General features: G+C 33.9%; 3 protein-coding genes and 1 non-coding gene across 4 annotated transcripts; 2 read left to right on the top strand and 2 right to left on the bottom strand.

Moving 5' to 3' along the window:
• Positions 1-1,773: 1,773 nt before the first annotated feature.
• LOC127743833 (serine/threonine-protein phosphatase 7) lies at positions 1,774-5,288 on the bottom strand. Its single transcript, XM_052256005.1, has 5 exons — positions 4,690-5,288; positions 3,699-4,193; positions 2,688-2,834; positions 2,302-2,409; positions 1,774-2,159 (listed from the first exon to the last, which is right to left on the bottom strand). Exons 1-5 carry the CDS (start codon positions 5,278-5,280, stop codon positions 2,082-2,084), a joined length of 1,419 nt encoding a protein of 472 aa, XP_052111965.1. The 5' UTR covers positions 5,281-5,288; the 3' UTR covers positions 1,774-2,081.
• Positions 5,289-11,642: 6,354 nt separating this feature from the next.
• Positions 11,643-15,057, top strand: LOC107475689 (thioredoxin reductase NTRB). Its single transcript, XM_016095350.3, has 2 exons — positions 11,643-12,998; positions 14,726-15,057. Exons 1-2 carry the CDS (start codon positions 11,873-11,875, stop codon positions 14,794-14,796), a joined length of 1,197 nt encoding a protein of 398 aa, XP_015950836.1. The 5' UTR covers positions 11,643-11,872; the 3' UTR covers positions 14,797-15,057.
• A 5,786-nt stretch (positions 15,058-20,843) lies between these two features.
• On the top strand, positions 20,844-20,916 carry TRNAK-UUU (transfer RNA lysine (anticodon UUU)). The gene has a single exon. It is a non-coding gene; the product is annotated as a tRNA-Lys (tRNA).
• Positions 20,917-21,243: 327 nt separating this feature from the next.
• On the bottom strand, positions 21,244-24,922 carry LOC127743928 (3-hydroxy-3-methylglutaryl-coenzyme A reductase 3). Its single transcript, XM_052256155.1, has 5 exons — positions 24,273-24,922; positions 23,513-23,999; positions 22,723-22,904; positions 22,267-22,613; positions 21,244-22,040 (listed from the first exon to the last, which is right to left on the bottom strand). The coding sequence occupies exons 1-5, from the start codon at positions 24,712-24,714 to the stop codon at positions 21,798-21,800; spliced, it is 1,701 nt and encodes a 566-aa protein (XP_052112115.1). The 5' UTR covers positions 24,715-24,922; the 3' UTR covers positions 21,244-21,797.
• Positions 24,923-25,308: the final 386 nt, after the last annotated feature.

Consider the following 25,308-nt stretch of genomic DNA (forward strand, 5'->3'; position numbering starts at 1 on the left):
AAAAAATTTTAAAAAGTATTTTCAAGTTTTATTTTGTTTTAATTTTATTTGTTTCTAAAGTTTTCGATTTGCATTAAATATATTCCTAATAGCTAAATTTTCAGAAAGTTTAAAATTAGTCCAGTAATAATGCATAACAATTATATCTGATTTGCTTGTGTTAAATATTATTCTTGTAAAATTATTGCTGAACTAGTCGTATTTTTTTTAAAAATTAGCTGTCCGAATTATATTTGATGCAATTCAAAAATTTATAAAATAAAATTAAAATAAAATAATACTTAAAAATATTTTAAAAATTTTTAACAAATTTTATGAATAAAAAATATACTTTATCCGACTATTAATTATTTAATACATAAGATAATATATGAAAGCTAATTAATTACAATTACCAGCAGTGCAACAACCATTGACGAGGCCACGAAGATGTTGAGGAGTTCTTGCAATTTTGTTAAGCATCCAACCCAACACGGATCCAACCACGAACGTTAAGAAGATATTCACAAACATGAACCACCTATTTATTTTTTTATTTTATTTATTTTTACACATCCCACAAACACAAAGAAGTTAAAAACACTTCTACATTAACATAAAAAAATAAATAAATAAATGCATGTGTATAGTCACTATCTATGATTATATATGAGTGAGATACTTACATTTCAACCAATCGATCATACGTTATTGTTTCGGCCAATTGCGCAGCGATAAGTGCCGGAGTGAAAATGTAATAAACTATCTGCAATAATATAATAATATTACTAATATAATAAATCAACCACAAATTAACAAAAAAGAATAAAAAAAACTAAAATTTGATTATTGTTACCCTCGTTTAAAATGTAAGTTTAATTATACATTCAAAGCAGTACTTAACTAATTAAATAAGAAACCAAAATTAAAGAAGCTAATTAATAAGGAAGTGATGAAGTAACTCACGTTGTTGAGATAGTTTCTTGCATCAATGTCTCTCAAGAGATTAAAACGTTCGGTAGCAATGAACAAACCAAGAAGAGTGATCAATAGTGTCTCCAGAACAGGAACTAATGCCACCAAAAACAGGTCCCAAAATGCCATTGATGATCACTAATGTGATCATATAATATAAGAACCTAAGCACAAGATAGATAGATAGGTATTGATTATTTATGTATAGAGCTAGAGAACCCGTTAATATATTTCATATAAGCTCCCGTATATATTCTGTTTATATATATAGTATAGTGTTTCAATCATGACCATAAGGATTAGTCGAATTATTACCATAAATGTTTGGGTCCCTTTGGATTATTGGATGGACAAATGATGTGTAAAACTGAAGCTGTGTCTGTCCGTGAACTAACTACTAGTCTTCATATCCAACAATCAGCATTCAGCAGGGAGCATGAAAAAATCTATATTGATTTTATTATTAAAAAACATATATATTTTTTATTATTCTCGAATTAAAATCCGAACTCAATATCTCTAGTTAATTGATCAATATATTTTGCCAACTTAATCAATCTCACGTTATAATCTTATTTATCGTAGTACTTTAAGGTAAAAATATACTAATGTTGGATCTTATCAATGTAGAGATCAAGTTCTTCAGCAGTTCCTACTCATTGGAGTAATGAAAATAAAAAGTGATCTATAAATATTAAAATTTTATCTAAAAATTTGAAATATTCAAAGTTTCCTGTACTATATATAATGGGTGCAAACAAGTCTATTTAAGGTGAACTAGTTACAATTGGCATGAAGACTATAGAAATAGGCCACACATTTATGACCTAAAAGGCTAAAACCCACACATTTTTTCTTATTATAATTTTCTTGAGTTGAAGCACGTGAATGGTATAAAATGGTGTAACTTAGCTTAATACGCATGGCAAAACTGTACAATTGTTTCAAATCAATCTGGCAAATTTTTTTTTTTTTGGAGGGATGGAGTGACAAAATATCTAACGGGAAACACTATAAATAACTATAGTTTAACGATAAAAACAGAGTTTCAAAAACAATAACAACAACAAAAAGCTTTGATACAATTTTACAAATCCACTCTTTCTTCCTCAAAAAACTGCCTTAACTCAAGAAGTCACCATAGACTCCAAGTCCAACTCTTCGTCAGAATCTATCACCTCTTCAAAATTATAATAGGCATTCACCTGCACAACGGAACATAGATATAACTAACCACTATACAAATAAGTTTATTGTTAGAAACTGTTGAAGATATGCAACTTAGATGCCTAACTAAAGAGCTAATTATATGTTTCCCTAATGGTCAGCTGAGTAAGATGCCTTTACCTTTGGCCTTGGAGTAACTGCTGTAAATCCATGAAATATGGCATTGTCAAAATTTGGGGGTTCAAGAACAACATAGGCTCCTTTGTTGTTATACCTCTCCTCTGTTGCCTGAAAAAAAAAGGGTCTTATTATAAAGTTGCCGTGACAAAGTAATAGTTATTCTTGATGATCAGAAAGATAAAATAGAATTCACTGTAAGCTGCTGGACATCTTCAACCAATTATCAACAACCAATCATCAGAACCAAACACGGGTCACGTTAAAGTGATTGTGTGCGAGTTTGAATTAGTTTGATTTTTCCCGTAAGTAGTAAGAAGTTGACAACATATGTAAAGGCAAGAATCTTATTTGTATAAAAAGCATAGCCAAGAATAACATTAACAAACCTGAAATTGCGGGTAATCTGGAGCACTAAAGAGGGTGATCAGTTTCCCAGAATCCACAACATGATCAATAGTGTAACCTTCAGACATTCTATCTAAACCATCCCTCTTTTCCCTAGCATCAGGACCTTCATGAGACCTGATGACCAGCTGAGAGGGGGGAAATAAAGATAATAATTCATGCATAGAAGTTAGGGTAGATAGACATAAGCATAAAAACCATAATAAACAAGAAATAATCATACAAAAACAAGGGAACAACAATAAAACATAGAACTTAATGAAGAACGCAAATATTAGGTGCGCATTGGGGCTGCATACTCGATCTTAATGTAATACTTGGACTTAACTACAAGCTAACTGATTTCCTAATTAGCAGTAGCTATCTAATCACTAGATACCAAACATAATTGTATGTGACTAAATATTTTAACATAAATGCTATCATTTGGTATTTGTTCATCCATGAATTTTCCTTCCATGCAACTTTCAATCTAAACAAATTCCAGAAACTATTTCAACAAATACCTTTGCCATTCAACCCTAAATCTAAATGAACTCTCGGGTAGTGTCAAATAAACTACATTCAATATAGTAGGTTTCAATTACTGTTGAACTTGGCTAGCTTACTGAAAAGAAGTAGGTGTTGGCCAAACCAAGTTTCCCAGCTCCTTGCTTAACGACAAAGTTATGATATACTTATTCTGGTTTTATCCCTCTTTCACTAGTTTCAAACAGCACAATCAATAACTTCATTATGTCCTCCACATACAAAGATATTATTCAGACAATACATTAAAATCATGATAAATCTATGCTTAGAAAAGTCATGTTTTAATCAAGAAAGTATCTGAAAGTGTTGAAAATAACAATACTCTCATATCATCATCATATGTCAAAGTAATCTTTCTCTCAAAATACATTGCGATATCATTCTAGACAATTAATAAAATGACATAATTTCACCAAGACAATTAAACAGATCACCATGAACATATGAAACTAACTTATCACCTTTAATTGATACTTCTTCAAAAATTCTTCAGTACAATCGGGACCCCACAACAAGCCAATGCCTCTTTCTTTGTTCGGGGCAAGACCAGGATTTTTCGATGGATCAGACCACAAAACATCACCAGGAATCAAGTTTGGGCCTTCCCAAGGAGGATCAAGAACTGACCGTCGGGCCTTAGACAATTCTTCCAAGGAACCAAGAGTTAGAGTTTTGTTATCATGATTAAGAAGAATCTTTCTGTTCTTCTTCCCTTTTAATCTCTTTGATGGCGTCACTGTTACACTGCGGAAGAGTCCTCCATGAGCTGTGAATACACACCCTGCTACAATGGAAGCCAAAGGAAGACCCTCAAAGCATCCCAAGCATTTGCGATACACATGCTTACCTTTATCACCATACTTTGCCATCACTTCCTTCTCATAACCATAGACCGATGTGCAGTATTTTGATTCGTGATTCCCACGTAGCAGATATACATTATGAGGCATAAACACCTGATCCAAAAATAATCACATTTCCATAAATAACATAAAAAGTGAACAACCAAAATCATCTCCTCCTTCATTGACTCTCAGAGTATACCCTGTTCGGATATAAAACCCTAGCTTACATATAACATTTAGACAAATTAGCCTAGATGATTACAACTATCTCAGCTCAAAAGTATCACACCAGCATCTAAAACAAACTATAAAACTCTGTGCATGGTCGATTCATGATTCTGCCAAACAAAAGCACATTAATACCATATACCACAACATAAATAGAAAAGCTCTCATCACAAGTGAAGCAAGAATAAAAGTTAAACAAAAGCAACAGAACAAAAAACCACAAAATCTAGCTGCGAAAATTTCAAACAAAACTTGATTTTTTTTTTTTTCGCAATACAGAGTTCAAATAACACCAAGTAATCTATCCCAACTGGAGAACTCAATTTTGCCATAGACACCTAAAAATTATGAAATGACCATAAAGTCTAAAAATTTTCACCTTCCAAGCTAACAAGAGCACGAAAGTTTCGAGCCCCCAAGCTCCACGATCAACGTAATCACCATTGAAGACGAAGATTCGATCATCGGAAGGGTAACCTGCGTCTTTGAGGAGAAAAAGCAGATCATGCAGCTGCCCGTGAACGTCACCAACGACCACCACCGACGCCGTCGTGCCGGAATTAGGGCGAAACGGATCAACGGTGACGCAATTGGGTTCCTTATGGAGCATCTTGGAAGCAACGAGGATGAGAGAGTCGAATACCTGAACGGGAAGAACGGAAGGGAACTCGGAAGGAGGAAAGTTCCTCGAAGACCAATCGAAGCACTGCATCAGATTGTGGATCCATTCGAGGCTCAAGGTTCCGTCTTGCGGCCATGAAATTGGGAGTTGGAGCTCTTGCGGCGGTGTAGGCAGGGAATCCGGTGGATTTTCGGATGATGAGGAGGAGGTGGTGGTGGTGGTGGTTGCTCCGTTTGCTGCGGCGGTTGCGGTGGCGGTGTCGGTGGCGGAATCCGGTGGAGGAGGAGAAGGTGGTGGTGGTTCCGAATCAGTAGGAAGCGTCATGGTGTGGCGCAACACCAAGTGCATAAGAAGTAGTATTATTATGTGCAAAAATAAATAAATAATTTCTCACGTATATGTATCTCTCTCCTTCTTACATTTTCTTAATTTTTTCTTTTCTTAAAAAAATCATTATTATCCTTAAGTTCTTAATGATTTTTTTATTTTGATTTTTAATATAGACAAATTGGTTTTTATGATAATTATAATATAATACTCTATTATTTGTTAGATGGTCAATGACTAGTGATGATATAGTGCCATATTGTAGAAAAAATAAATAAATAGGAACTAATTAATTTGTAATCTATTATTACAAAGTATTTTATTATATTTTGATTATTTTCTATAAGTGTGAATTTACTACCAAAAAATTGCAATTTTTGAGGTGTTTTATCAAAAAGATTTTACTATTTTAACAACATGAGAATATATAATTGAATTGAATTTTGTTATAAAATTAAATTTGTTACGATTGAATAAGAAGCTTGTCAAAATAATAACCTTCATTTATGAGCAAATTTAGGATTTATNTAATAATATTTTTTAAGAATGAATTTAAAAAATAAATTCTTTTATAAATTAATTTTACTATTAACCCATAAAAACTACCATGAATGTTACAACTTACAACAGTCTACCGCATTATGATTATTGTTGTGGGTTAATACTCAAATTCGTTCCTTAAAGATTACGCGATCTTCATTTTCGGCTTCGAATAATTTTTTTAATCAAATTAGTCTTTGAAAGATAAAATGTAAGTTAAATTAGTCCTTCTGTCAAAAAGTGCCACATGGCATGATGACGTGGCATGTCAGCGACACATGTCATGACATGTGGCAGGTCAGTGACACATGGCATGTCACGTGTCACTTGACATGTAAAAAAGTTTTTAATAGTCAAAATAGTTCTTGAAAGTCCAGACATAAGTCATTTTCATCCCTTAAATTTTAAAAATTAGTCAAACTAGTCCTTATATAATTTTTTTAATTTTTTCTTCATAATATTAAATTTGAAATATTTTTTGATACTACTAATTTTAATAGAAATGTAATTGACAAACAAAACATTAGTAATCGTATCTTTTCTTCTTAAAAAAAATTTCAATAAAATTATCTCTCTCCTTTGATTCTTCTCAAAATATCTCTTATTCTTTTCTATTCTAAAACCTTTTTCTTACATTATTACATTTTGTTGGAATATATATATACTCAAAATAAAAATGTATGTATTTATTAATCTAAACAAAGTTATATACTCAAAATCAAAATTTATGTATGTTAAACTAAACAAAATTATATCACTATTTTTTTCTACTACATCTTTTTTTTTTTCTATTATGGTATTACATCTTATATGTAAGTAATACCATTACATCCTATACGTAAGTTATACCATTACATCCTATATGTTTTAAAAAGATATAGTAGATTTTGAGAAGAATTAAAGGAGAGAGATAATTTTATTGAAAAAATTTTTAAGAAGAAAAGATACAATTACTAATGTTTTGTTTGTCAATTACATTTCTATTAAAATTAGTAGTATAAAAAAATATTTCAAATTTAATATTATAAAGAAAAAATAAAAAAATTATATAAGAATTAGTTTGACTAATTTTTAAAATTTGAGGGATGAAAATGACTTACGTCTAGACTTTCAAAAACTATTTTGACTATTAAAAATGTTTTTACATGTCAAGTGACACGTGGCACGCTGACCTGCCACGTGGCGTTCCACGTGTCGCTGACCTGCCACGTGGCGTGTCACGTCATCATGTCGCGTGGTATTTCTGACAGAATGACTAATTTGACTTATATTTTATCTTTTGAGGACTAATTTGATTAAAAAAATTATTCGAAGACAAAAAATGAAGATCGCGTGATCTCTCAAGGACGAATTTAAGTATTAACCCATTATTGTTGTTGTTGTTTGGTCAATTACCACATAATTTATTTTGGTATAGGTATTTTGTTTTGATATTAAATTTTTGTTTTGATATAGAATTACCAGATGATTAGATCCACCTCCCAGGATTATCCAGGCCCATAACATAACAAAAAAAATGATAGGTTTTTTGGTGGATCAGAAAATGCAGACTTAATAGCTACAAAAAGATAATAACCCACCAATAACTCACTAACCCCTGGCTGAAACAGAAAAAAGACAACCGCACATAAAAAACCTTAAAATTATTTTTTATCATAAGCATGTAATCATATAAGCATCCCTTTAAAAAATAAGTATATGAAATTAAATATTAATTAGTGAACATTAATTAATTTTTTTAAATTGTTTTTATTTCAACTCTCAATTTTTAAAGAATTTAAAGATTAAGCTTAGAATTTACATTTTAGAATTTAAAATAAAAAATTATTTGATATTAACTAAGAACAATAAATTGATAAATTATTTTTAAAATGCTGCAGCTTAGGTGGTAATGGTATGGAAGTATGTGCCCAATTTTCTATGAAGAATGTGGGACAGCTACTCCATAGAATGATTAGCGGATATTTTGTCACAAAACTGCAATAATTAGGGGGTAATTAATTAATTATATTCATCCTTTCGGATTTTGTTTTATATAAGTTCAACCATAGTATCTAAGTACTAAAAATAGTCATATTAAATTAGTAGAATTAATTTTTCTCTATAAAATAACAAAAATATTGTTAATATCAATTGTCTGTCCTTTCTCAAATCTCAATCCATTATTTTCATAAAATGTGTGATAAAACCAAGTTAAAATTTTCATGAGCTACACAGAAAAGCATATATGAAACCAACAAATGCCTAATCCCTAGTGGAGAAAGCTATCCCTACTCTACCATAAAAAGCCAATTCAGAAGTCAAAGTTTGCTACATGCATTAACAAAGGATTAGATTAAACCACATTATAATATAGGTTTAGTTAGCACAAATTTTGGAATTTCACTAATTTGATACCCATTATCACATTCTTATGCCGCTTTAGTCGCCTACTTTGAAAACGAAATTGGTGTCATTTTTTTACCTTTTTGTTTCCTCCTTGTTCCCTAATATGGCCCCACCACCATACCAAGCAATTAATAATGTTTTCAATTAATTAAGTCCCTCTCATGTGATTCAACATATCTAATTGGCTAATTTTTAATCAACTTGGTCGGATTAAAAAAATGTTAAACCGTATACTAAAAATCAATTATTAAATTTATTATTACCTATTTATTTATAAATATATGTAGTTAAATTTATTTTTAATATATATTTATATTTTAATGTATGTTTTATATTAATAATTAATTTTAATATATAACTAATATAATTAGTTGGTTAAATAGTCAATTTATTTATATCTATTTAATCAAGTATTTTGAGAATTTAAATTTAATTTTTTAATTTAATTTTTAAATAAAATTTAAATCTGTCACGAATTAATATTTAATTTATTGCATGAAAAAATCTATTTAAAAACTTAAATAATAATTATTTTTCGTTAGCTTAACTAATTAATCCGGGTCATACATATATAGGTCATCCATTATTCACACCCTAAATTGCCTCTCTCTTTAAAGCTCCAAAATTGTCCAAACTTCAAATTCCTATGCACCTTCCTTTGATTCTTCTATTCAATTCACACCATAATCATCATTACCCTCACCTCCCAAAAAGTCACCCTTCAACTTTATAGTTTACACACACTTGGTTCTAATTTAATTTCTCTTTATATATAAAGTCATAAGGTTCTTTTCAAGAACAAAATTTATTAGCACCATCTCATAAAGAACCAAAAAATGAGTTACATGAAGTACCAAAGAGTTGGTAGTGGTAGGGTAATAAGCCCTAGAAGGTATAGTAGAGGATTTAGATTACTAAACCCTAGAAGGGTTTTGGTCCTAATAAGGCTAAGAAAGAGGTTCACCTTCATTCTTAGGCTCTTCCATAGGTTGAAATTGTCTTATGGTGAAGCACTTCATTTGCTGAAGAGAGTGTTTTGCATTCAAGGTGGTGGCTTCAAAAGAATCAATTTGGTGAAGAGAGAGGAACAAGTCAATTTCCAATGTTATTATGTTAGGTCCAATAATTCTATCTATGTAGAAGAAGCCATTGCAGATTGCTTGGAGTTCATCAAAAGAACATCAATATCTTCATCTATGGACCAAAGTCATATTAGCCATATTCAAGATAGAAGAAACACATGAAAGTCCTCATTATTTTTGGTAGATACAATTATATAATTAATTTTATATATATACATGCATTAAGGTATTAGTTTTTTTTTTTGCCAATTTATATATGTTGATTTGTCCTATTAATTTTTATCTTTTGACCCCTAGGTTTGCTTAGGAAAATTTTGTTCCTGTGTACATAATTAGAAGTTAAATCCTGTGTAAACATGTATGTGTATGAGAAATGTCAAGAGGTTCAACTTGTAATACTATATTACTATGTTCTACTTTGAAAATTTCAATTCATTATTCGAATTAGAGCATGTTGATTTTTGGTATTAATGTCATGAAGATTTCTAAGTTTGGATTTTCACCTAACACAACACTATTATTTTTTTTTCCTTTTAACACCTACTTAGTCAAGAGGCCAGGGTGGATGAGATAAAAAATAATGAACAAAAAATGAAAGGCAAAGAAAGACCTAGAAAGATCATTTTATGAGGTGGTTAAACGAGATTTACATGTAAACAATTTTTTTGTAGATATGATACATAATAGAATTCAATAACATTGTTTGATTCATATAGCAAATCTCACCTAATAGAATAAGACTTTATTATTGTTGTAGTAGTAGTTTTGAATTTGATTAAACTAATTAAGTAGAAAGGATGTCAATTTTGGACACTTAATTTACAACTATATTTAAAAAATTACTTGCTTTTATTTATTTCATCTTATAATATTACCTAGATTAAGCCGCCTAAAGGAAAATATTATTGATTTATTGTTGACATTGGAAATTAAAGGGGTCACAATCTACATAGTAGTGGTGATAAACAAGAACAAAGAGCCGGGTCGGTATACATCCTTCAGTTTATTATTTATGTTTTGTTTCCTTCCTATCATTTTTTTAAAACAATTAAAGTTTTACTATTCGGATTGATGTGTTATATATTGTATAGGGTATAATTCGAATTAATTTAGTTTAATACAATAATTTATTCTAAGATTAAGTTTTTATTCTCTAAAATTACTATATGAACTTTTATGTTTTATCTCCCGAAATATAAAGCAATCATATACGTATAGTCTCTAATCTGATTGTCAAAATATTTTTTCCATATAAATTTTTTTTTTAAAGTAAATATAATAATCATAAAATAATAAAATAAGAAGTTAATCACAGCTGAGTTAATAATTTTTATTACATGTAAGCTTTAATATTATAATTTAAGGATGATGATTACATTCTTATTTTATTATTTTATTAAATTTTTTATTTTAAAACATTTTAATCCTTGTCTATCTCACCTTTATTTAGTACATAAGAAATATAATGCAACTCATTTTTATTGATATATAAACAAGGATAATGTAGAAGTACTTTAATTTGTATATAAATGTATATGTGCAGTATTCATGTTTTAACCTATCTTATTTCTTAAGGACATTGACAATTTTCCTAATAATAATTTGATTAAATAATTATGAAAGTGAATCATTACTATATGATAGAAGCCTATCTAGTAGCTATTAACCCTACTGAATTCACCCTTGATGTTGATTAGTCATCTGCTAATAATGCTTAGCTGTAATCTTCAGCTAATAAATAAATAAATATTGGGTAGCGCCACAACCATGGCTGCTGTGACAAAACAAAGATAAAAAATAAGTTTAATTAGTCTGTTGATTTTGTAGTTTCGCAAAATTTTTAATTAGGTCTTTATATGTTTTTTTTAGTTGAGTCTTTGTATCAAATTTTTTTTAATTGAGTCCCTATACTTTTTTTCTTTTTATTTAGGTTTTTATACTAATTTTTTTTAGTTGGGTTCCTATACAATTAAGTCAATTACTACTAAAAAGAACTTAATTAAAAAAAAATTTATTATAAAGACTCAATTAAAAAGAAAAAAAACATAAGAATTTAATTAAAAATTTCACGAAATTATAAGAACTAACAGAGTAATTAAACTTAAAAAATAATCAATCTCTTGGTGTCTTTGATTTATTTTGTTATATTTTTTGGTGGCGAGCTTTGAATTCTCTGGCGAATTCTTGAATTGCTATTGTACTTGTTATTCTCTTAAAAAACCACTGTAAATTAGAGAAGTAATGTTCTTCGTTCTTCCATATTCTAAGTAACAACCATGCATGCATGCATAAAGTTTTGAATTAGCATCTAGATTGAATTGTGTGTTAACACGAGTGATGCTTGTATTGTTTCCCTAAGCATGAGATGATGCTGAACTAGAACGAACAAGCTAAGCACATTCCTTCCCTTCACAATGCGTATTCTTGTTTTGCTGCTTCATCTTCTTCTCAAAACCTTCATTGAAGAAGAAGCAGCACCTAAAATACAATCGATACTAATAACTAATAAGAGAATAATACCTAAAAAAAGGAAAGGAAAAGAAACCTCAAAACGAAACGCGATTCGCCAAAAAGAAACGGCCGCAATCTAACAGGGCCAAAAAATGAGGTTCTGCCCAAACAAGCTCTTTACTAAAGCCCGCAACCTCATCGGTATCGGGCTCGCCTCGTCCGCCGCTGTTTCCGCCGCCGGAGCCTCATCCTCCACTTCCTCCTCCGCCGACACTTCCTCCACTTACACTACCACCACCACCTCCGATTCTCCTTCCTCCACTTCTTCCTTCCCCGTCGACTCTTCAACCGACGACGACCAGAGAAGGAAGCTCTGCATCATCGGAAGTGGCCCGGCGGCGCACACCGCCGCAATCTACGCCGCGCGAGCTGAGCTCCGGCCTGTTCTCTTCGAAGGATGGATGGCCAATGGCGTCGCTCCCGGCGGCCAGCTCACAACAACTACCGACGTCGAGAACTTTCCCGGATTTCCGGATGGTGTCTCCGGCTCTGACCTCATGGACCGCTGCCGCCGGCAGTCTCTCCGATTCGGCGCTGAGATCATCACTGAGACGGTTTCCAAGGTTGATTTCTCAAAGCGTCCGTTTAGGATTTTCACCGATTCCAGAACCGTTCTAGCTGACGCCGTCATTGTCGCCACCGGCGCCGTCGCGAGGCGGCTGTCCTTCGACGGCGCTGGCGATGGTCCTGGCGGATTCTGGAACCGCGGGATATCAGCGTGCGCGGTCTGCGATGGAGCGGCGCCAATATTCCGGAACCGGCCGCTGGCGGTTATTGGCGGCGGCGATTCAGCCATGGAGGAAGCTAATTTCCTCACCAAATTTGGTTCCAAAGTGTATATAATCCATAGAAGGGACAATTTTAGAGCTTCTAAGATCATGCAGGGTAGGGTTTTGAAAAACCCTAAAATTGAGGTTTTGTGGAATTCAGAGGTGGTTGGTGCCTATGGTGATGAAAAAAGTGGTGGCAGGGTTCTTGGCGGAATCAAGGTGAAGAATGTAGTGAACGATGATGTGTTTGATTTGAAGGTGAATGGGTTGTTCTTTGCAATTGGGCATGAGCCTGCAACAAAGTTCTTGAATGGCCAGCTTGAGCTGGATCCTGATGGTTACATTGTGACCAAGCCAGGGACTACAATGACCAGTGTTAAGGGTGTGTTTGCGGCCGGCGATGTCCAGGACAAGAAGTATAGGCAAGCCGTTACAGCCGCTGGAACCGGTAATTCCTTGTTTTTCTGGCTATGTTCTTTGAAATGGAACTAACTGGATTTGATTGTTTTGACCAGGTTTTGTGATTATTGTAGCTTCACGTGAATAATGCCCTGGTTTTAAATTTAGTGTTTTGAAAGCCATGTTGAAATGGATTGGATTTTACTAAACAGGTTTCACAGTGATTTTAGATTCTGAGCTATGCAAGGTGTTTTATGATCATTATAAATTCATGTGATAAATTGATTTAATAGGTAAGGTTTTGAAGCGAAGTTTCCTCATTTTTTTAGGGTATCCATTCATATACTTTGTTTTGAACAATTTTGATCATCCTTTACTGCTGCCATTTTAGCTGTAATTGTAAGAGATAGAGTCATCAACTTTCTTAAGATAAAATAGAGTTCTCTCAGAACTTAAAAATCATGGAAAAGGAAGTTCTTGTGTTTTCAAAGTTATGTCTATTTGCAAGTCATACCTTGATTTAGAGGCTGAATCCGATTCCTATCCATATAAAGGAAAATGTTTCTAACAATTGAAGCTCAAAATGGATAATGATTCGGATGCTTGGCTCTGACCTCCTTTTTTTAATAATAGATGTTCATACAAGAGATGAAAATACAAGGAAATGAGATGTTAAGGGATTTTCCATAATGTAAAGAAGTAATATCAAATGACATAAACAAAAGAAAATAAAGTATCCATGATCCATGAACCTGTGCTGCCCTGGATGTTTTGGTATCTGTCTTCTGTCCTTCAAGGACTGCTCTTGGGGCAGGCAGTTTCCTATTTACTAGTACATGTTTGTTCCCCGTTCTGACATGTTAGACAATTATAATACCATAAATCTCTGACTAAGGCTGTATGCCTGCATTTTCTTCTTCCTTCATTCTTATTCTTATACCATTTACTAGTAGATATAGGTTACTTTTCAATTTCTCCAAGCCCATATGCTGGTATGTAGATTTAATGCTCATCAGATTAGGCTGCGTACATTATACCCTTTAGGTGTAGCCCTTCCCCGGACCCTGCGTTAACGCGAGATGCCTGTGCATCGGGCTGCCCTTTTTCAATCATTCATGTATGTCTGTTCATATGTTTTTTTTTTTTTTAAATTTATTTTAATGTTAGCTGTCTTTGCTTATATTACTCTGATTTATTCTGTTGCTGTTATTAAGATTTGGTATAGAATGCATTCAGTGAGAGTTGGTTTGGCTGTAGTATTATGACCCGTTAAAATTCATCAATGATAGGTTATGGGAGTTTTGACTTTTGATCTAATCTTTTTGTACCAAAACAAAATTGTCAAAGATGACCTGCCAATGGCCTTTGGTTATGATAAAACTTGTAAACCCTTGAGTGCATATTGATGTGCTTATATACACACATTTGCAGGGGATGCACTATAAGATTTTGGAATCACCATTGTTTTTATATTTGCGTTCAAATTTTAGGAGCTTAAAGTAATTCAAAATGAATGTGTTTGGCTAACAAGTACCTGGAAACTTGTTAGGGTCACTCAGGAATCATGATAGAAGTTTTTAAGAAATAAATAAATTGAAAACTTAAAACTGTTCTGTTTTGCAATTAACTTTCTATGTTAGAAATTTTGCCAAACCCAATGTGATCTTTATTGTTTATCATTATCAGATGTATCAACAATAAATCATAATCAATTAGAATAAGATCTATATGCAAAGCTTTTTTTCCCAGATGCTAATGGAAATATTGTTGGTGCAGGATGTATGGCAGCACTGGATGCAGAGCATTACTTGCAAGAGATTGGTACACATGAAGATACGAGTAGTTGACTATGAAGTGGGGATGATTCATGATAATAAATGTTTACTTTCACCTAGGAAAGAGAAAAAAAAGAATGTTTACTTTATATGTAAATTACACTATTCAGCATTTGATTTGCAGAATTGAAGCACAACAGCATACACATATTCACGTTTATGGATGCATCTCTTCTAGACTCCCTAACTATGATGGCAAAAATATTTATGTTGGTTATTATTGACCGGTCTATTTTATTTCAAGAGAAAACGTCACTTTTCTCTCTCTGTAAGATGCTAAAATACTATTTCCTTTTCAATGTACACTCTTTATTTTTTGGTGACTTAATTTTTTGGTGGCTTAAAAGAGAAAAAAACCAACAACTAAAAAAAAAAATAAACAAAAAACTGCTTAAGAAAGGTAGTCCCGCTGAATACTACTCTCAAACTCCTTTCAAGGCAATAGAAGTTCCACTTGGGGAGAAAGGGTCCTCATTGCAATCTTTGTCATGATGTCTGCTACTGTATTTGCATCTTTCAAGATCAACCGGAGATTAACACGCCATTTTCAATACATAATATCTCGGATTTTGAATACCAAATGATCAATAAACCTAGAGCAATCCTGTCAATTATTGACAATAGTAAAAGCCTCCACTGTCTCACATATAATGTCTCGAGTCCCATACTAAAAGAAAGCCTCTCCAAATAGCAAACAACTCTCCTTGCAAAATGCTACGACTCTCAATTATTCCCAAATAGCCTCATTGCCACCTTCCCTTCTAATCTCTGCTAACACAAGCAAAACCAACTTGAGCACCATTGCCAGGATAGCTAGCATCACAATTAATCTTAAAGGTACCACTGAGGGGGAATCCAAGAGCCACTAATGGTGGAGGGGATAGACAATCGTTGCAACTCAAAAATATTTCGGAGCTCTTTTTCCAATGACAAAGCCATACCAATCACCTTGTCTGTGGTCCGAGGATAAAAGATCTCGTTATTCCTCGAACGCCAAATCCACCAGAGACCAGAAAAGAATCTAAAGGGACGTTGTTCGCTATTATGTAAGAACCAACTCATCAAATCCACTAGTAGATTGGAGATCTCTTAAGCTTGCCAAACTAGTTGGGCTTTTGGACAATCTCGAATACAATGTAAAACCGATTCCTGACCTGAGAAACATTGTGGACAGCTATCCGTATGCGAAATGTCCCTCCTAAAACGAAATGCAGCAGTAGAAAGAGCCTCTCGAAGACATAGCCAGGCCAAAAATTTGTGCTTTTCCGGAATACGTTGACGCCAAAGCCAAAGCCAATTATCCCTACCCTCCCAACTAAACATCTTCTTACTAAGCCACAAATAACCACTACGAGCATCATAAACCTTTGAAGACGCACCAGTCCAACACCAACCGACCTCTGAACCAGCTTGAACATCCGGGTTGTAAGAGTTAATGTTGCTCTATAGAGACTGATGCAGAGAAGAATAGATATTCTCAAGGTTCCACTGTCCAGATGACCAAAGATTCAAGATCCTGAGATTCGACTCAGAAATGTGAACATAATCCATCTCCTGACACAATCACCCCTCTCTTCTCCATTTAGAAAACCAAAAATTCTGTTCCAAATCCTCAATGCACCAAATAAGACTTTCCTTCAGATATCCCAAGCTCGACATATACTCTTCCAAACATAAGATCCCCTTCCTCAAGACCGACTGAAACAATCATCCTTAGGAGAATGGTACTTCTCCGTCAACAGTTGAACCCATAACTTGTCAGGATGGTGAAAAAGTTGCCAAACTAGCTTTCCAAGAAGAGCAATATTAGCACAAAATGGATCTCTAATTTCCAGACCTCCAAACTTCTTAGGGATGATTAACACTTTCCAGTTAACTAGATTCAGACCTCTACCATCAGCTTGACCCTTCCATAGAAAGTTTCGCATCATGGATTCTATCTTATTAGTTATCCTTCTAGGGAAGAGAGATACCTGCATGCGGTAAGTAGGAATCGCAGTCACTATCGAGTTGAGCAAACAGAGTCTGCCCGCCTTATTAAGCAATCTCCCTTTTCAGCTGGCTAGCCTTCCCCGAATCTTGTCTAGAACATCGTTGAAAGTTGCGTGTGTCACCCGAGGGCCGAGAGTGATTAAGGTTCACCCCTAAATACTTGCCCAAGTTCTGAACGAATATGATGGAGGACACTTCGATGAAAATCTCTTTTCTTGTTGCTGAAACATTCCTGGAGCATAGCGCTTTAGATTTCTCCACATTAACCTTCATCCCAAAGGCTTTGCAGAAATTTTCTAAAGTTACCATTACAATTTGAACTTGCTATTTTTCGGCTTTACAGAAAAGAAGCAAATCATCGACAAACATCAAATGAAAAATTTTTGGACCCCCTCTAGAAACCGCAACCGGCTTCCACAAGCCCTTATCAACTTGTTGATTAATAAAACAGGACAATCTCTCCATACACAACACAAACAGATACGATGATATAGGATCTCCTTGCCTAAGACCCCTGCTCGGAGTGAAGCTATTTAATCTATCCCCATTCCAGCGGATAGACAGGGAGGAAGCAGTAACACAACGCATAATCAAATTGACTGTCGGAGAAAGAAAGCCAAAACTCATAAGGGTTTGTTTCAAAAATCCCCAATCCACTCTATCGTACGCTTTCTCCCGATCAATCTTAAAGGCCAGGGTGCCTTTTTTTGACTTTGTCTTCTTCATGAAATGGAGAACCTCTTGTGCTACAATGATGTTGTCTGGAGTTTCTCTTCCCGGGATAAACCCTCCTTGAAGAGGCCCAACAATCTCTTTGAGATGGGGACGAAGTCTATTGACCAGGACCTTTGTTATAACTTTGTAAACCACATTACAGAGACTAATAAGTCGGAAATCTTTCATGGAAATCGGGTTTTCTACCTTCGGAATAAGAACCACAAGAGTTTCCATCATCCTTGGATCCATATCCAAACCAGAAAATGCATGACGAACCAAAGTCCAAACATCAAAACCAACAATCTCTCAGTATTTTTTAAAGAAGAAAGCCTAGAATCCATCAGGGTCCGACGCCTTAAAAGAATGCATACTGAAAATAGTCGACTTAACTTCTTCCAGAGTAACACTCTTCATTTATAACATTTAAACAATCTCTTAACTTGTTTATATTGTTAATTGATTAATTCTAACTAGGATAATGTTATTTTTAAATTTTTATTACTTAAATTTTATTTTACAAAAATATCCTTCAATAAATAATTTGTTTATTATGTTTACTAAAAATTTTTAATAATAATAAAAAATATATTTTATTAATGTATAATTCATTAGTAAATTTGTGTTCTATGAAAATATCTTTTAATGCAAAACTCATAAAATTTTGGTAAACTGCATAATAAAGGAAAAATGAAAAATTTTACTAAAGGTATTTTTCCAAAACGAAATTTCATTAAGAAATCATTGAAATTAACATTGATCTAGTTAAAATTAATAACAATATTTTAAAATGGATTAAATCAACGATTATTTAAGTGTTATAAGAGACGAAAATATATATTTGATATCTCATAAATAAAAAGGATAAAGTATAAAGAATTATTACACTAGCATTGAAATAAGGTGAATGCTATTATACCTTCTCTAAAATAAAGGGTAAATTATTCCTTGTGATATATACAGTGTTTATAATTACAATTAAGTTAAATGTTAACTATAACAATTAAGTATATATTCTCTATTTTTCTTTTTTTCTTTTGTGATTATTTAAATTTAGTTTAACACCACCGGTCTATGGTAGTGGTGGTGGCTGTCACCATTGAAAAATTTTTTTGCAATGAACTCACAAATCCATCAACAGGGTGCAAGTACGTATTCAGCTTGTTACACGTGTGACAACATTTGTGCTACCGAAGTACAGAGAATCTCTGCTACATAGGCGCAACTCCTTCCCAACCTCAGCGTACACCCACTACGCCTCCTCCATCCTCTTCTGTATGATGATAACATCCTTAGAGTTCACTATCCACAAAACTTTTGTCTCCTGAAAGTGATTAAATTCTTGTGCATAATTGTCACCTCGTCTTGCAAATCCTATTGTCTGCAATTGAATTCGACTTGATCTCCACCTCATCGACGACAATATCTTTAACCTCACGAGGATCCAAATTTACCATCCCTTAAAACTTGTATTTGACATCATCAACAACAATTTCTTTAACTGTGTTTACGACTTGAGAATCTAAAGAATATTTTCAAATGTCTTTATGACTTCTATCATCACGGATTATAGGTATATATCACAAGGGGTAATTTACCCTTTATTTTAAAAAGAATATCATAAAATTCACCTTAAAATAAATATTTAAAAAAATATATTAGTCAATCATATCAGCATAGTAGACCTTTATAATATTTCAAATAAATAAAAAGTTTAAAAAATTAAAACATAACTAGCTATGATATATAATATAAAAGTCATTACGCTAATATAACTGAATGAGACAGAGTAAATCACTAATCAGTAATTCTACTATCAGTTGAGGTGACTTTCTTGCATGGTTTTATCGGTTTGGTTTTTCAGGGTAAAAGAGTAAAAGACTACATACATACAATTTCAGCATTCCATAATAATATTCCTATTCCAAGATCCGTCCTTCTAATTAATAAAACAGTGATAATTATGTAACTGCCATTGTGACAGCACATTATTCATCATTATCTTCTTCTTGACATTGAAACATAACAAGATCGAACCCTTTTTAGTTCAGAGCATTCAATAAGAATTTATCCATATTTAAAATTCATACAGTAATAAGTGCTTTTTCATGTATAATGAGAATTGACATAACAGGCGACCCCATCTTGATGCAAGAAACCTAGCTTCGATATTGAAGGTGGTGAGTCATAGATTGGTAATATATTAATTGTCCTTTATGATCAAATAATAATATTGGTAGTTTAATTTCTTCCAAACCAAATAAACATCAAACACGTGCTCTCTTTATTAGCAGAGCCATGCATATTTATTAGTACCACGACTTTCATTTGCACCAGACTATATATATTATATATAGTTATCAGTCCGTTTCGTCATCTATTTATTTATATAGATTGGATTCATTAATTAATAATCTAAACAATGGTAGGTTCGAAGATTACAGTTATACAATTTTCATTTATTATTTTTACGAATATATATTTTTAATTAATTTCTATCATAGAATTAGAAACAGAGACTTCTGATAATACATGAAGAATGTAAGCATTACTGTATCGTGCCTACGAAATTGACCTGTTTATTCACGTTTATTATTACAGAGATAGAGCCTCTTATATTAAATAAACTAGCCTAAGTTTTTACCCATCACTTTTCAAAATTAGAGATCAGATTAGCTCATCAATAGGCATTGCTTTCCAAATTGTTATTAGATGTGTCAAACTAAGACATACAAGACTTTATGCCTATCACTTTTCTAGATTAGACGATTGCACTCATCACATTAATACTTTGACTGGTTATGCTAAGAAGATAGTATAATTTATACATACATCACATTATAATTTCTTGTTATATAATCTTTTGTGTATATTATATTTTTACTCATATATCATATAAGACGTGTAAGAAGCATCCTCTTACTGTGTAGTTGGATTATCGAACTACTTAATGATAGTGTTAGGTGTCTTTATTTAAGGATGTGCATCCAGACTGGTAGAGGACTCGTCACTTGAGTTCAGTCGTGATTTTCTTTTTTGGGTACAGGGAAGAACTAAAAAAACCAGAAAAGATAAAAGAAGTGACAAATTCAGCTAAAGTCTCCACATTATAATTATCTTTACATCCGAATAAGTGTTGACATATAATGATATAAATAAAATAATTATATAATAGTAAATGAAAATTAATTACTTCTGGAGATTTGGGGTTGGTTTCTGTTGCTAATCACTACAAATCGTCAGATCCAAAAATATTTTGGTTTAGTTTGACAGCGCTTTTTCAAATTGGAGCAGGTGGAAAAAAAATTTAATCTTACATGTAATTAATATTTAAACTTAATTTTAAATTAATTGCCGTCTTAGCTCAGCTGGTAGAGCGCGTGGCTTTTAACCACGTGGTCGTGGGTTTGATTCCCACAGACGGCGGCATAATTCTACTAAATTTAGTTGTTTATTTTTGGAAAAACAGTCAAGTAATCTATAAGACCTAATTTGATTTTCTATTATACTGATGTGAAAACATGTCCTCAAACATAATCTGAATTTGTCGATGCAAACACTATCCGATAGTATTAAATAATTGATACATAAATTTCACAAGCAATCAAACAAATAATACATAAGACCTAATTTGATTTTCTATTATTTATGAAATAAGTTGATGTAATTGATCTAAATCTTCCACCATAAGTCTATACTAATGTGAAAACATGACCTTAAACATAATTTGAATTTCCCGATGCAAACACTATCCGATAGAAAATAGAATTAAATAATTGATGCATAAATTTCACCAGCAATCACAGTTAGACCAATCTCTATCAGGCTAATAATATTCTGTATTCTGCGGCAGTTCTTGCTAAGTTTACAAATAAAAAGATGAGATTACAACGTACTGAAGACTAAATTATCACAACTTTAAGGCAGTAGCTTAAAACTAGAGAACAGCACCCAACACAGAAATAAATTACTTGAAGAAAAAAAGAATTAAAACTAATGCCAAAGGTGTAGCTGCTTCTTTGTTTTATCCTCCACCCATTGATTGAAGTCTCCTTTCTCCGTACAGCCTCAAAAAAATGAGACAAGACATCACATGGAGCACACACTCATTTGAATCTAATGCAGCCTGTGTTCTTTTTCTCTATTTGTGTCTTACCACATTATCTTGGAGACTAGTTGTCCATGACTTTTTATTTATCAACAGAAAGTAGCCCTTTGAATCTTACCTAGCTACTTTTTTTGGGCCAATATTAGATGCTTGGGCGGTTATTATTTTTCAAAACTAATCTGCTGTCATTGGTGTCATGTCATGATACAACATTTGTGATATTTCTGCTTGATCTGTTGTATTTCATGTGGCTCTTAACAAGCTGCCCAGCTGCGATTGCAGACATGAGTGAAAGCTCTCCGGCGAGGACTGAACCTGCTACTATGGCGGCCAGTAGCCTAGCATTTGCACCGGGGGTTTCTTTACTGGCGCCCTTGACTCCAAGTAAATTGAGGCAAGCTGACTGAGAAGCAAGTTGTGTGCCCCCTCCAACAGTACCCACCTGAATCATGAGACAAAATATAGATCAGACACAAAGGAAGTCTGATCTTCTCGTACCTTAAGAGAAAATTATATAACTGATATATGCAAGGAAAGATCAAATGTGCCAAATGGTACTATAACTTGTATTCAATAGAATTATAAAAAATGATGGATTTTTCCATTGAAGAATATTAGAAAAAGATATTCTAAGAGACCCTGATTTAAGACCTTAGAATTGATTGTACCTCAATGGAAGGCATGGTGACAGATATGTGAAGGTCCTTGCCATTGTTCACTGGTTCCATCATGGTGATGCAGTGGGAACTCTCCACATTCTGAGCAGGATCCTGACCAGTGGCTAGGTAGATAGCAGAGACAATGTTGCTAGCATGGGCATTGAACCCGCCAAGAGCACCAGCTATTGCTGATCCGGTAAGGTTTTTAAGCACGTTAAGCTCTACTAGGGACTCCACACTAGTTTTCAACACCTTCTTTATCACCTCTTCCTTAATGATAGCCTCGCAGACCACAGACTTACCGCGACCTTCAATCCAGTTGACAGCAGCAGCCTTCTTGTCCGAGCAGAAATTTCCTGGTGCAAGCATCAGGGTACACGGCAAGTTAGCAACTAGTTTAACTGTGACATAGTACGGTGTAGGTTTGCAAGTGAGGGGTGAAAAACACATAAAGGTCATGTTTACCAGAGATTCCAATAACTTCCATGTCCGGGAAGTCACTTTGAAGGAAATCAAGGACGTTTTGGACACCTTTGGAAACCATGTTCATCCCCATGGCGTCTCCAGTGCTGCAACGAAATCTAATGTACAAATTCTTGCCAGCAATATTAGGCTGAATATTCTGTAACCTAGCAAACCTGCTTGACCTGCACATACCCATTAAGCATTAATAAACCAAGAACAGTTTCATTGTTACTTTCAGCTTGCCATCCTTTATAACAATTGGTAAAAGCTCCACATAGGTAATTCCATGATCATCTTAGATACAAACTTACATTAAAAAATGTGAACACAAAGATTAGATTTAAGCAAAAGCATTTATCAATATCTAAATTTTACACCAACTTGACCTGCAACTAATATTTTTTGTCAGTTCTCAAACTTCAAAACAAAATATTAAGTTCTTTGCACCATTTCCCTAATCTTCACATAACAAATATGAAATACTCAACTCTTAGAAACCCGACAGAAAGCATCTTCTGAACCGATTGAATCATATAATAGCCATATATTATATTTAGACGCTTTCAAATTCAACATCAGCTTAACATTAACAACAAGCCAAAAACATTGCTAACATACCGATTCAATCTCCGGTTCAATTATTACTAAAGAAGGAAAGCATCAAATATTTGCCATAATTACCAATGAAACAAAAAATTGGACTATGCAGAACAATAAGAGACTGAGATAAGAACAATTACTTGAAAATGGATTGCTAAGAACAATAAGAGGATGAGATAAGAAAAATTACTTGTTGAAAACTACAGCTATAGACTCAAAGTTGAGAGGATCCTCCAAGTAGAACTTGAGCTGTGCAGCCCTCTTGGCGGTGGCAAACCGAACCACCGGTGCTCTTGTCATACCATCCCTCATGAGTACGGAGGTAGCCCCGCCTGAGGCATAGATGGCCTTGCAGCCTCTGTTGGTACTGGCAACAAGGCACCCTTCTGTGGTTGCCATTGGCACAGTATACTCTCTCCCATCAAGCAACAATGGACCTGCCACACCTACTGGAATCTGCACAAACCCTATTGGCATTTCACAGCATTGCCCCAATATTGACTCATAATCAAATCCTCCCACTGGCAAACCCTCCAATGACCTCCCTGTCAACCTCTGAACAGCCTCGCGCCGAACAACCGCCGCCCGGCGACAGTCTCCAAGCTTTGATTCCAGGGAATATGATGGCACAGAGCCTGAAACCACAGCCTGGATGATCTCCTCGTCTTCCGTTGACACTGCAACATAAAATCAAATATTAAATTAGAGCAATGCTACATAATCAAAATTATAAACCATGACTTAATTACCAGAAGTCCAGAATTTGTCAACATAAAAGGAGAATTGTACGCACAAAACGAGTAAAATTCATTTATACATCCATAACTAAAAGTAATACCACGACAAAATTTCTCATTGAAACAAATCTTATTTCAGCGTTGAAATGGTTTTTTGATTTTTCCTCCCTAGTTTTATAAAATTAAGAAGTAAAGAAAAAAAGGACAACTTACATGAATCCGAATCAGTCATAAACAAGACTTTAGCCGGAATTGGTGAGGGAATTACAGCCGTCTCTTCTGAGAGGGCAGCAGGACACGGCCCCGGCGTCCGGCCGTCCTCCTTGGCGATTATCTCTTCGTCAGAGAGATCATCGTCAACGGAAGCGCGTGAGAGACCGATGCCGAAGAACCTGAAGAGATACACGGCAGATGCAACGAGTAAAGCAATTGCAGCGGATTCATCAGCGGTTATGACATGAAGCGGGGTCGATGTACGGATCTTCTCGCGCCAGCGGTGGAGGAGAAAGTACGCGACGGAGAAGAAGGCTCCGAAGAAAACCGCGTTGGTTAGGTAAAGAGGGAAGATTGACGAGTCTCCAGCGTGCTTCTGGATTTTGAGTGATTCGCCGGCGGCAACGGCAGCTGCAGCGACGTGTCTCCGGCGAAGCTCCATTTTCCTTTCGGAAACTGATCTACGTTTGGGGAAAATGTAGATCAAGGAACCGAAGGAAAACAGAAACTCAGAAGCAGAGAAAAGAAGGGAAGGAAAAGTTTGGAGCTAACGGTTGAAAATGAAAGAAATTCCGAGAGTTCAGAGAGTGATTTATAGAGAGAGATTTTGGTGCATGGGAATGGTTTCATTGGTTTGGCGCGCTGCCTGTTCTTCACGGTGCCCACGCGTCCAACGTGCTATTGAATATCGATTATTCTTACTATTTTTCTCCCACTCTTTTTACAATTTTTTTATTAATTTTTTATTATTGATTTTTTTGGCTTTGTAAGGAAAATATTTAGTATTTGGTAAACACCAAAATGGCGTCGACAAAAATACGAAAAATGTCAAAAAAAGAAAAATAATTATCGCAAAATCTAGAACATTTGATAAAAATAACTTATCCTTAAATAATTTTTTTGTTGATTCAGGGTTGATATGATACCACATAAATTTGTTATGTAAGTATTTTTATTTCCTACAGGCTTTTCTGTCTATAAAGAAAGCAATCTAACCATTTGATTCTTTTTGTTAGTTTTAGATTTTTTTTGACAA

The sequence above is a fragment of the Arachis duranensis genome, unplaced genomic scaffold (genome assembly GCF_000817695.3).
Source record: "Arachis duranensis cultivar V14167 unplaced genomic scaffold, aradu.V14167.gnm2.J7QH unplaced_Scaffold_165934, whole genome shotgun sequence".
Taxonomy (NCBI): Eukaryota; Viridiplantae; Streptophyta; class Magnoliopsida; order Fabales; family Fabaceae; genus Arachis; species Arachis duranensis.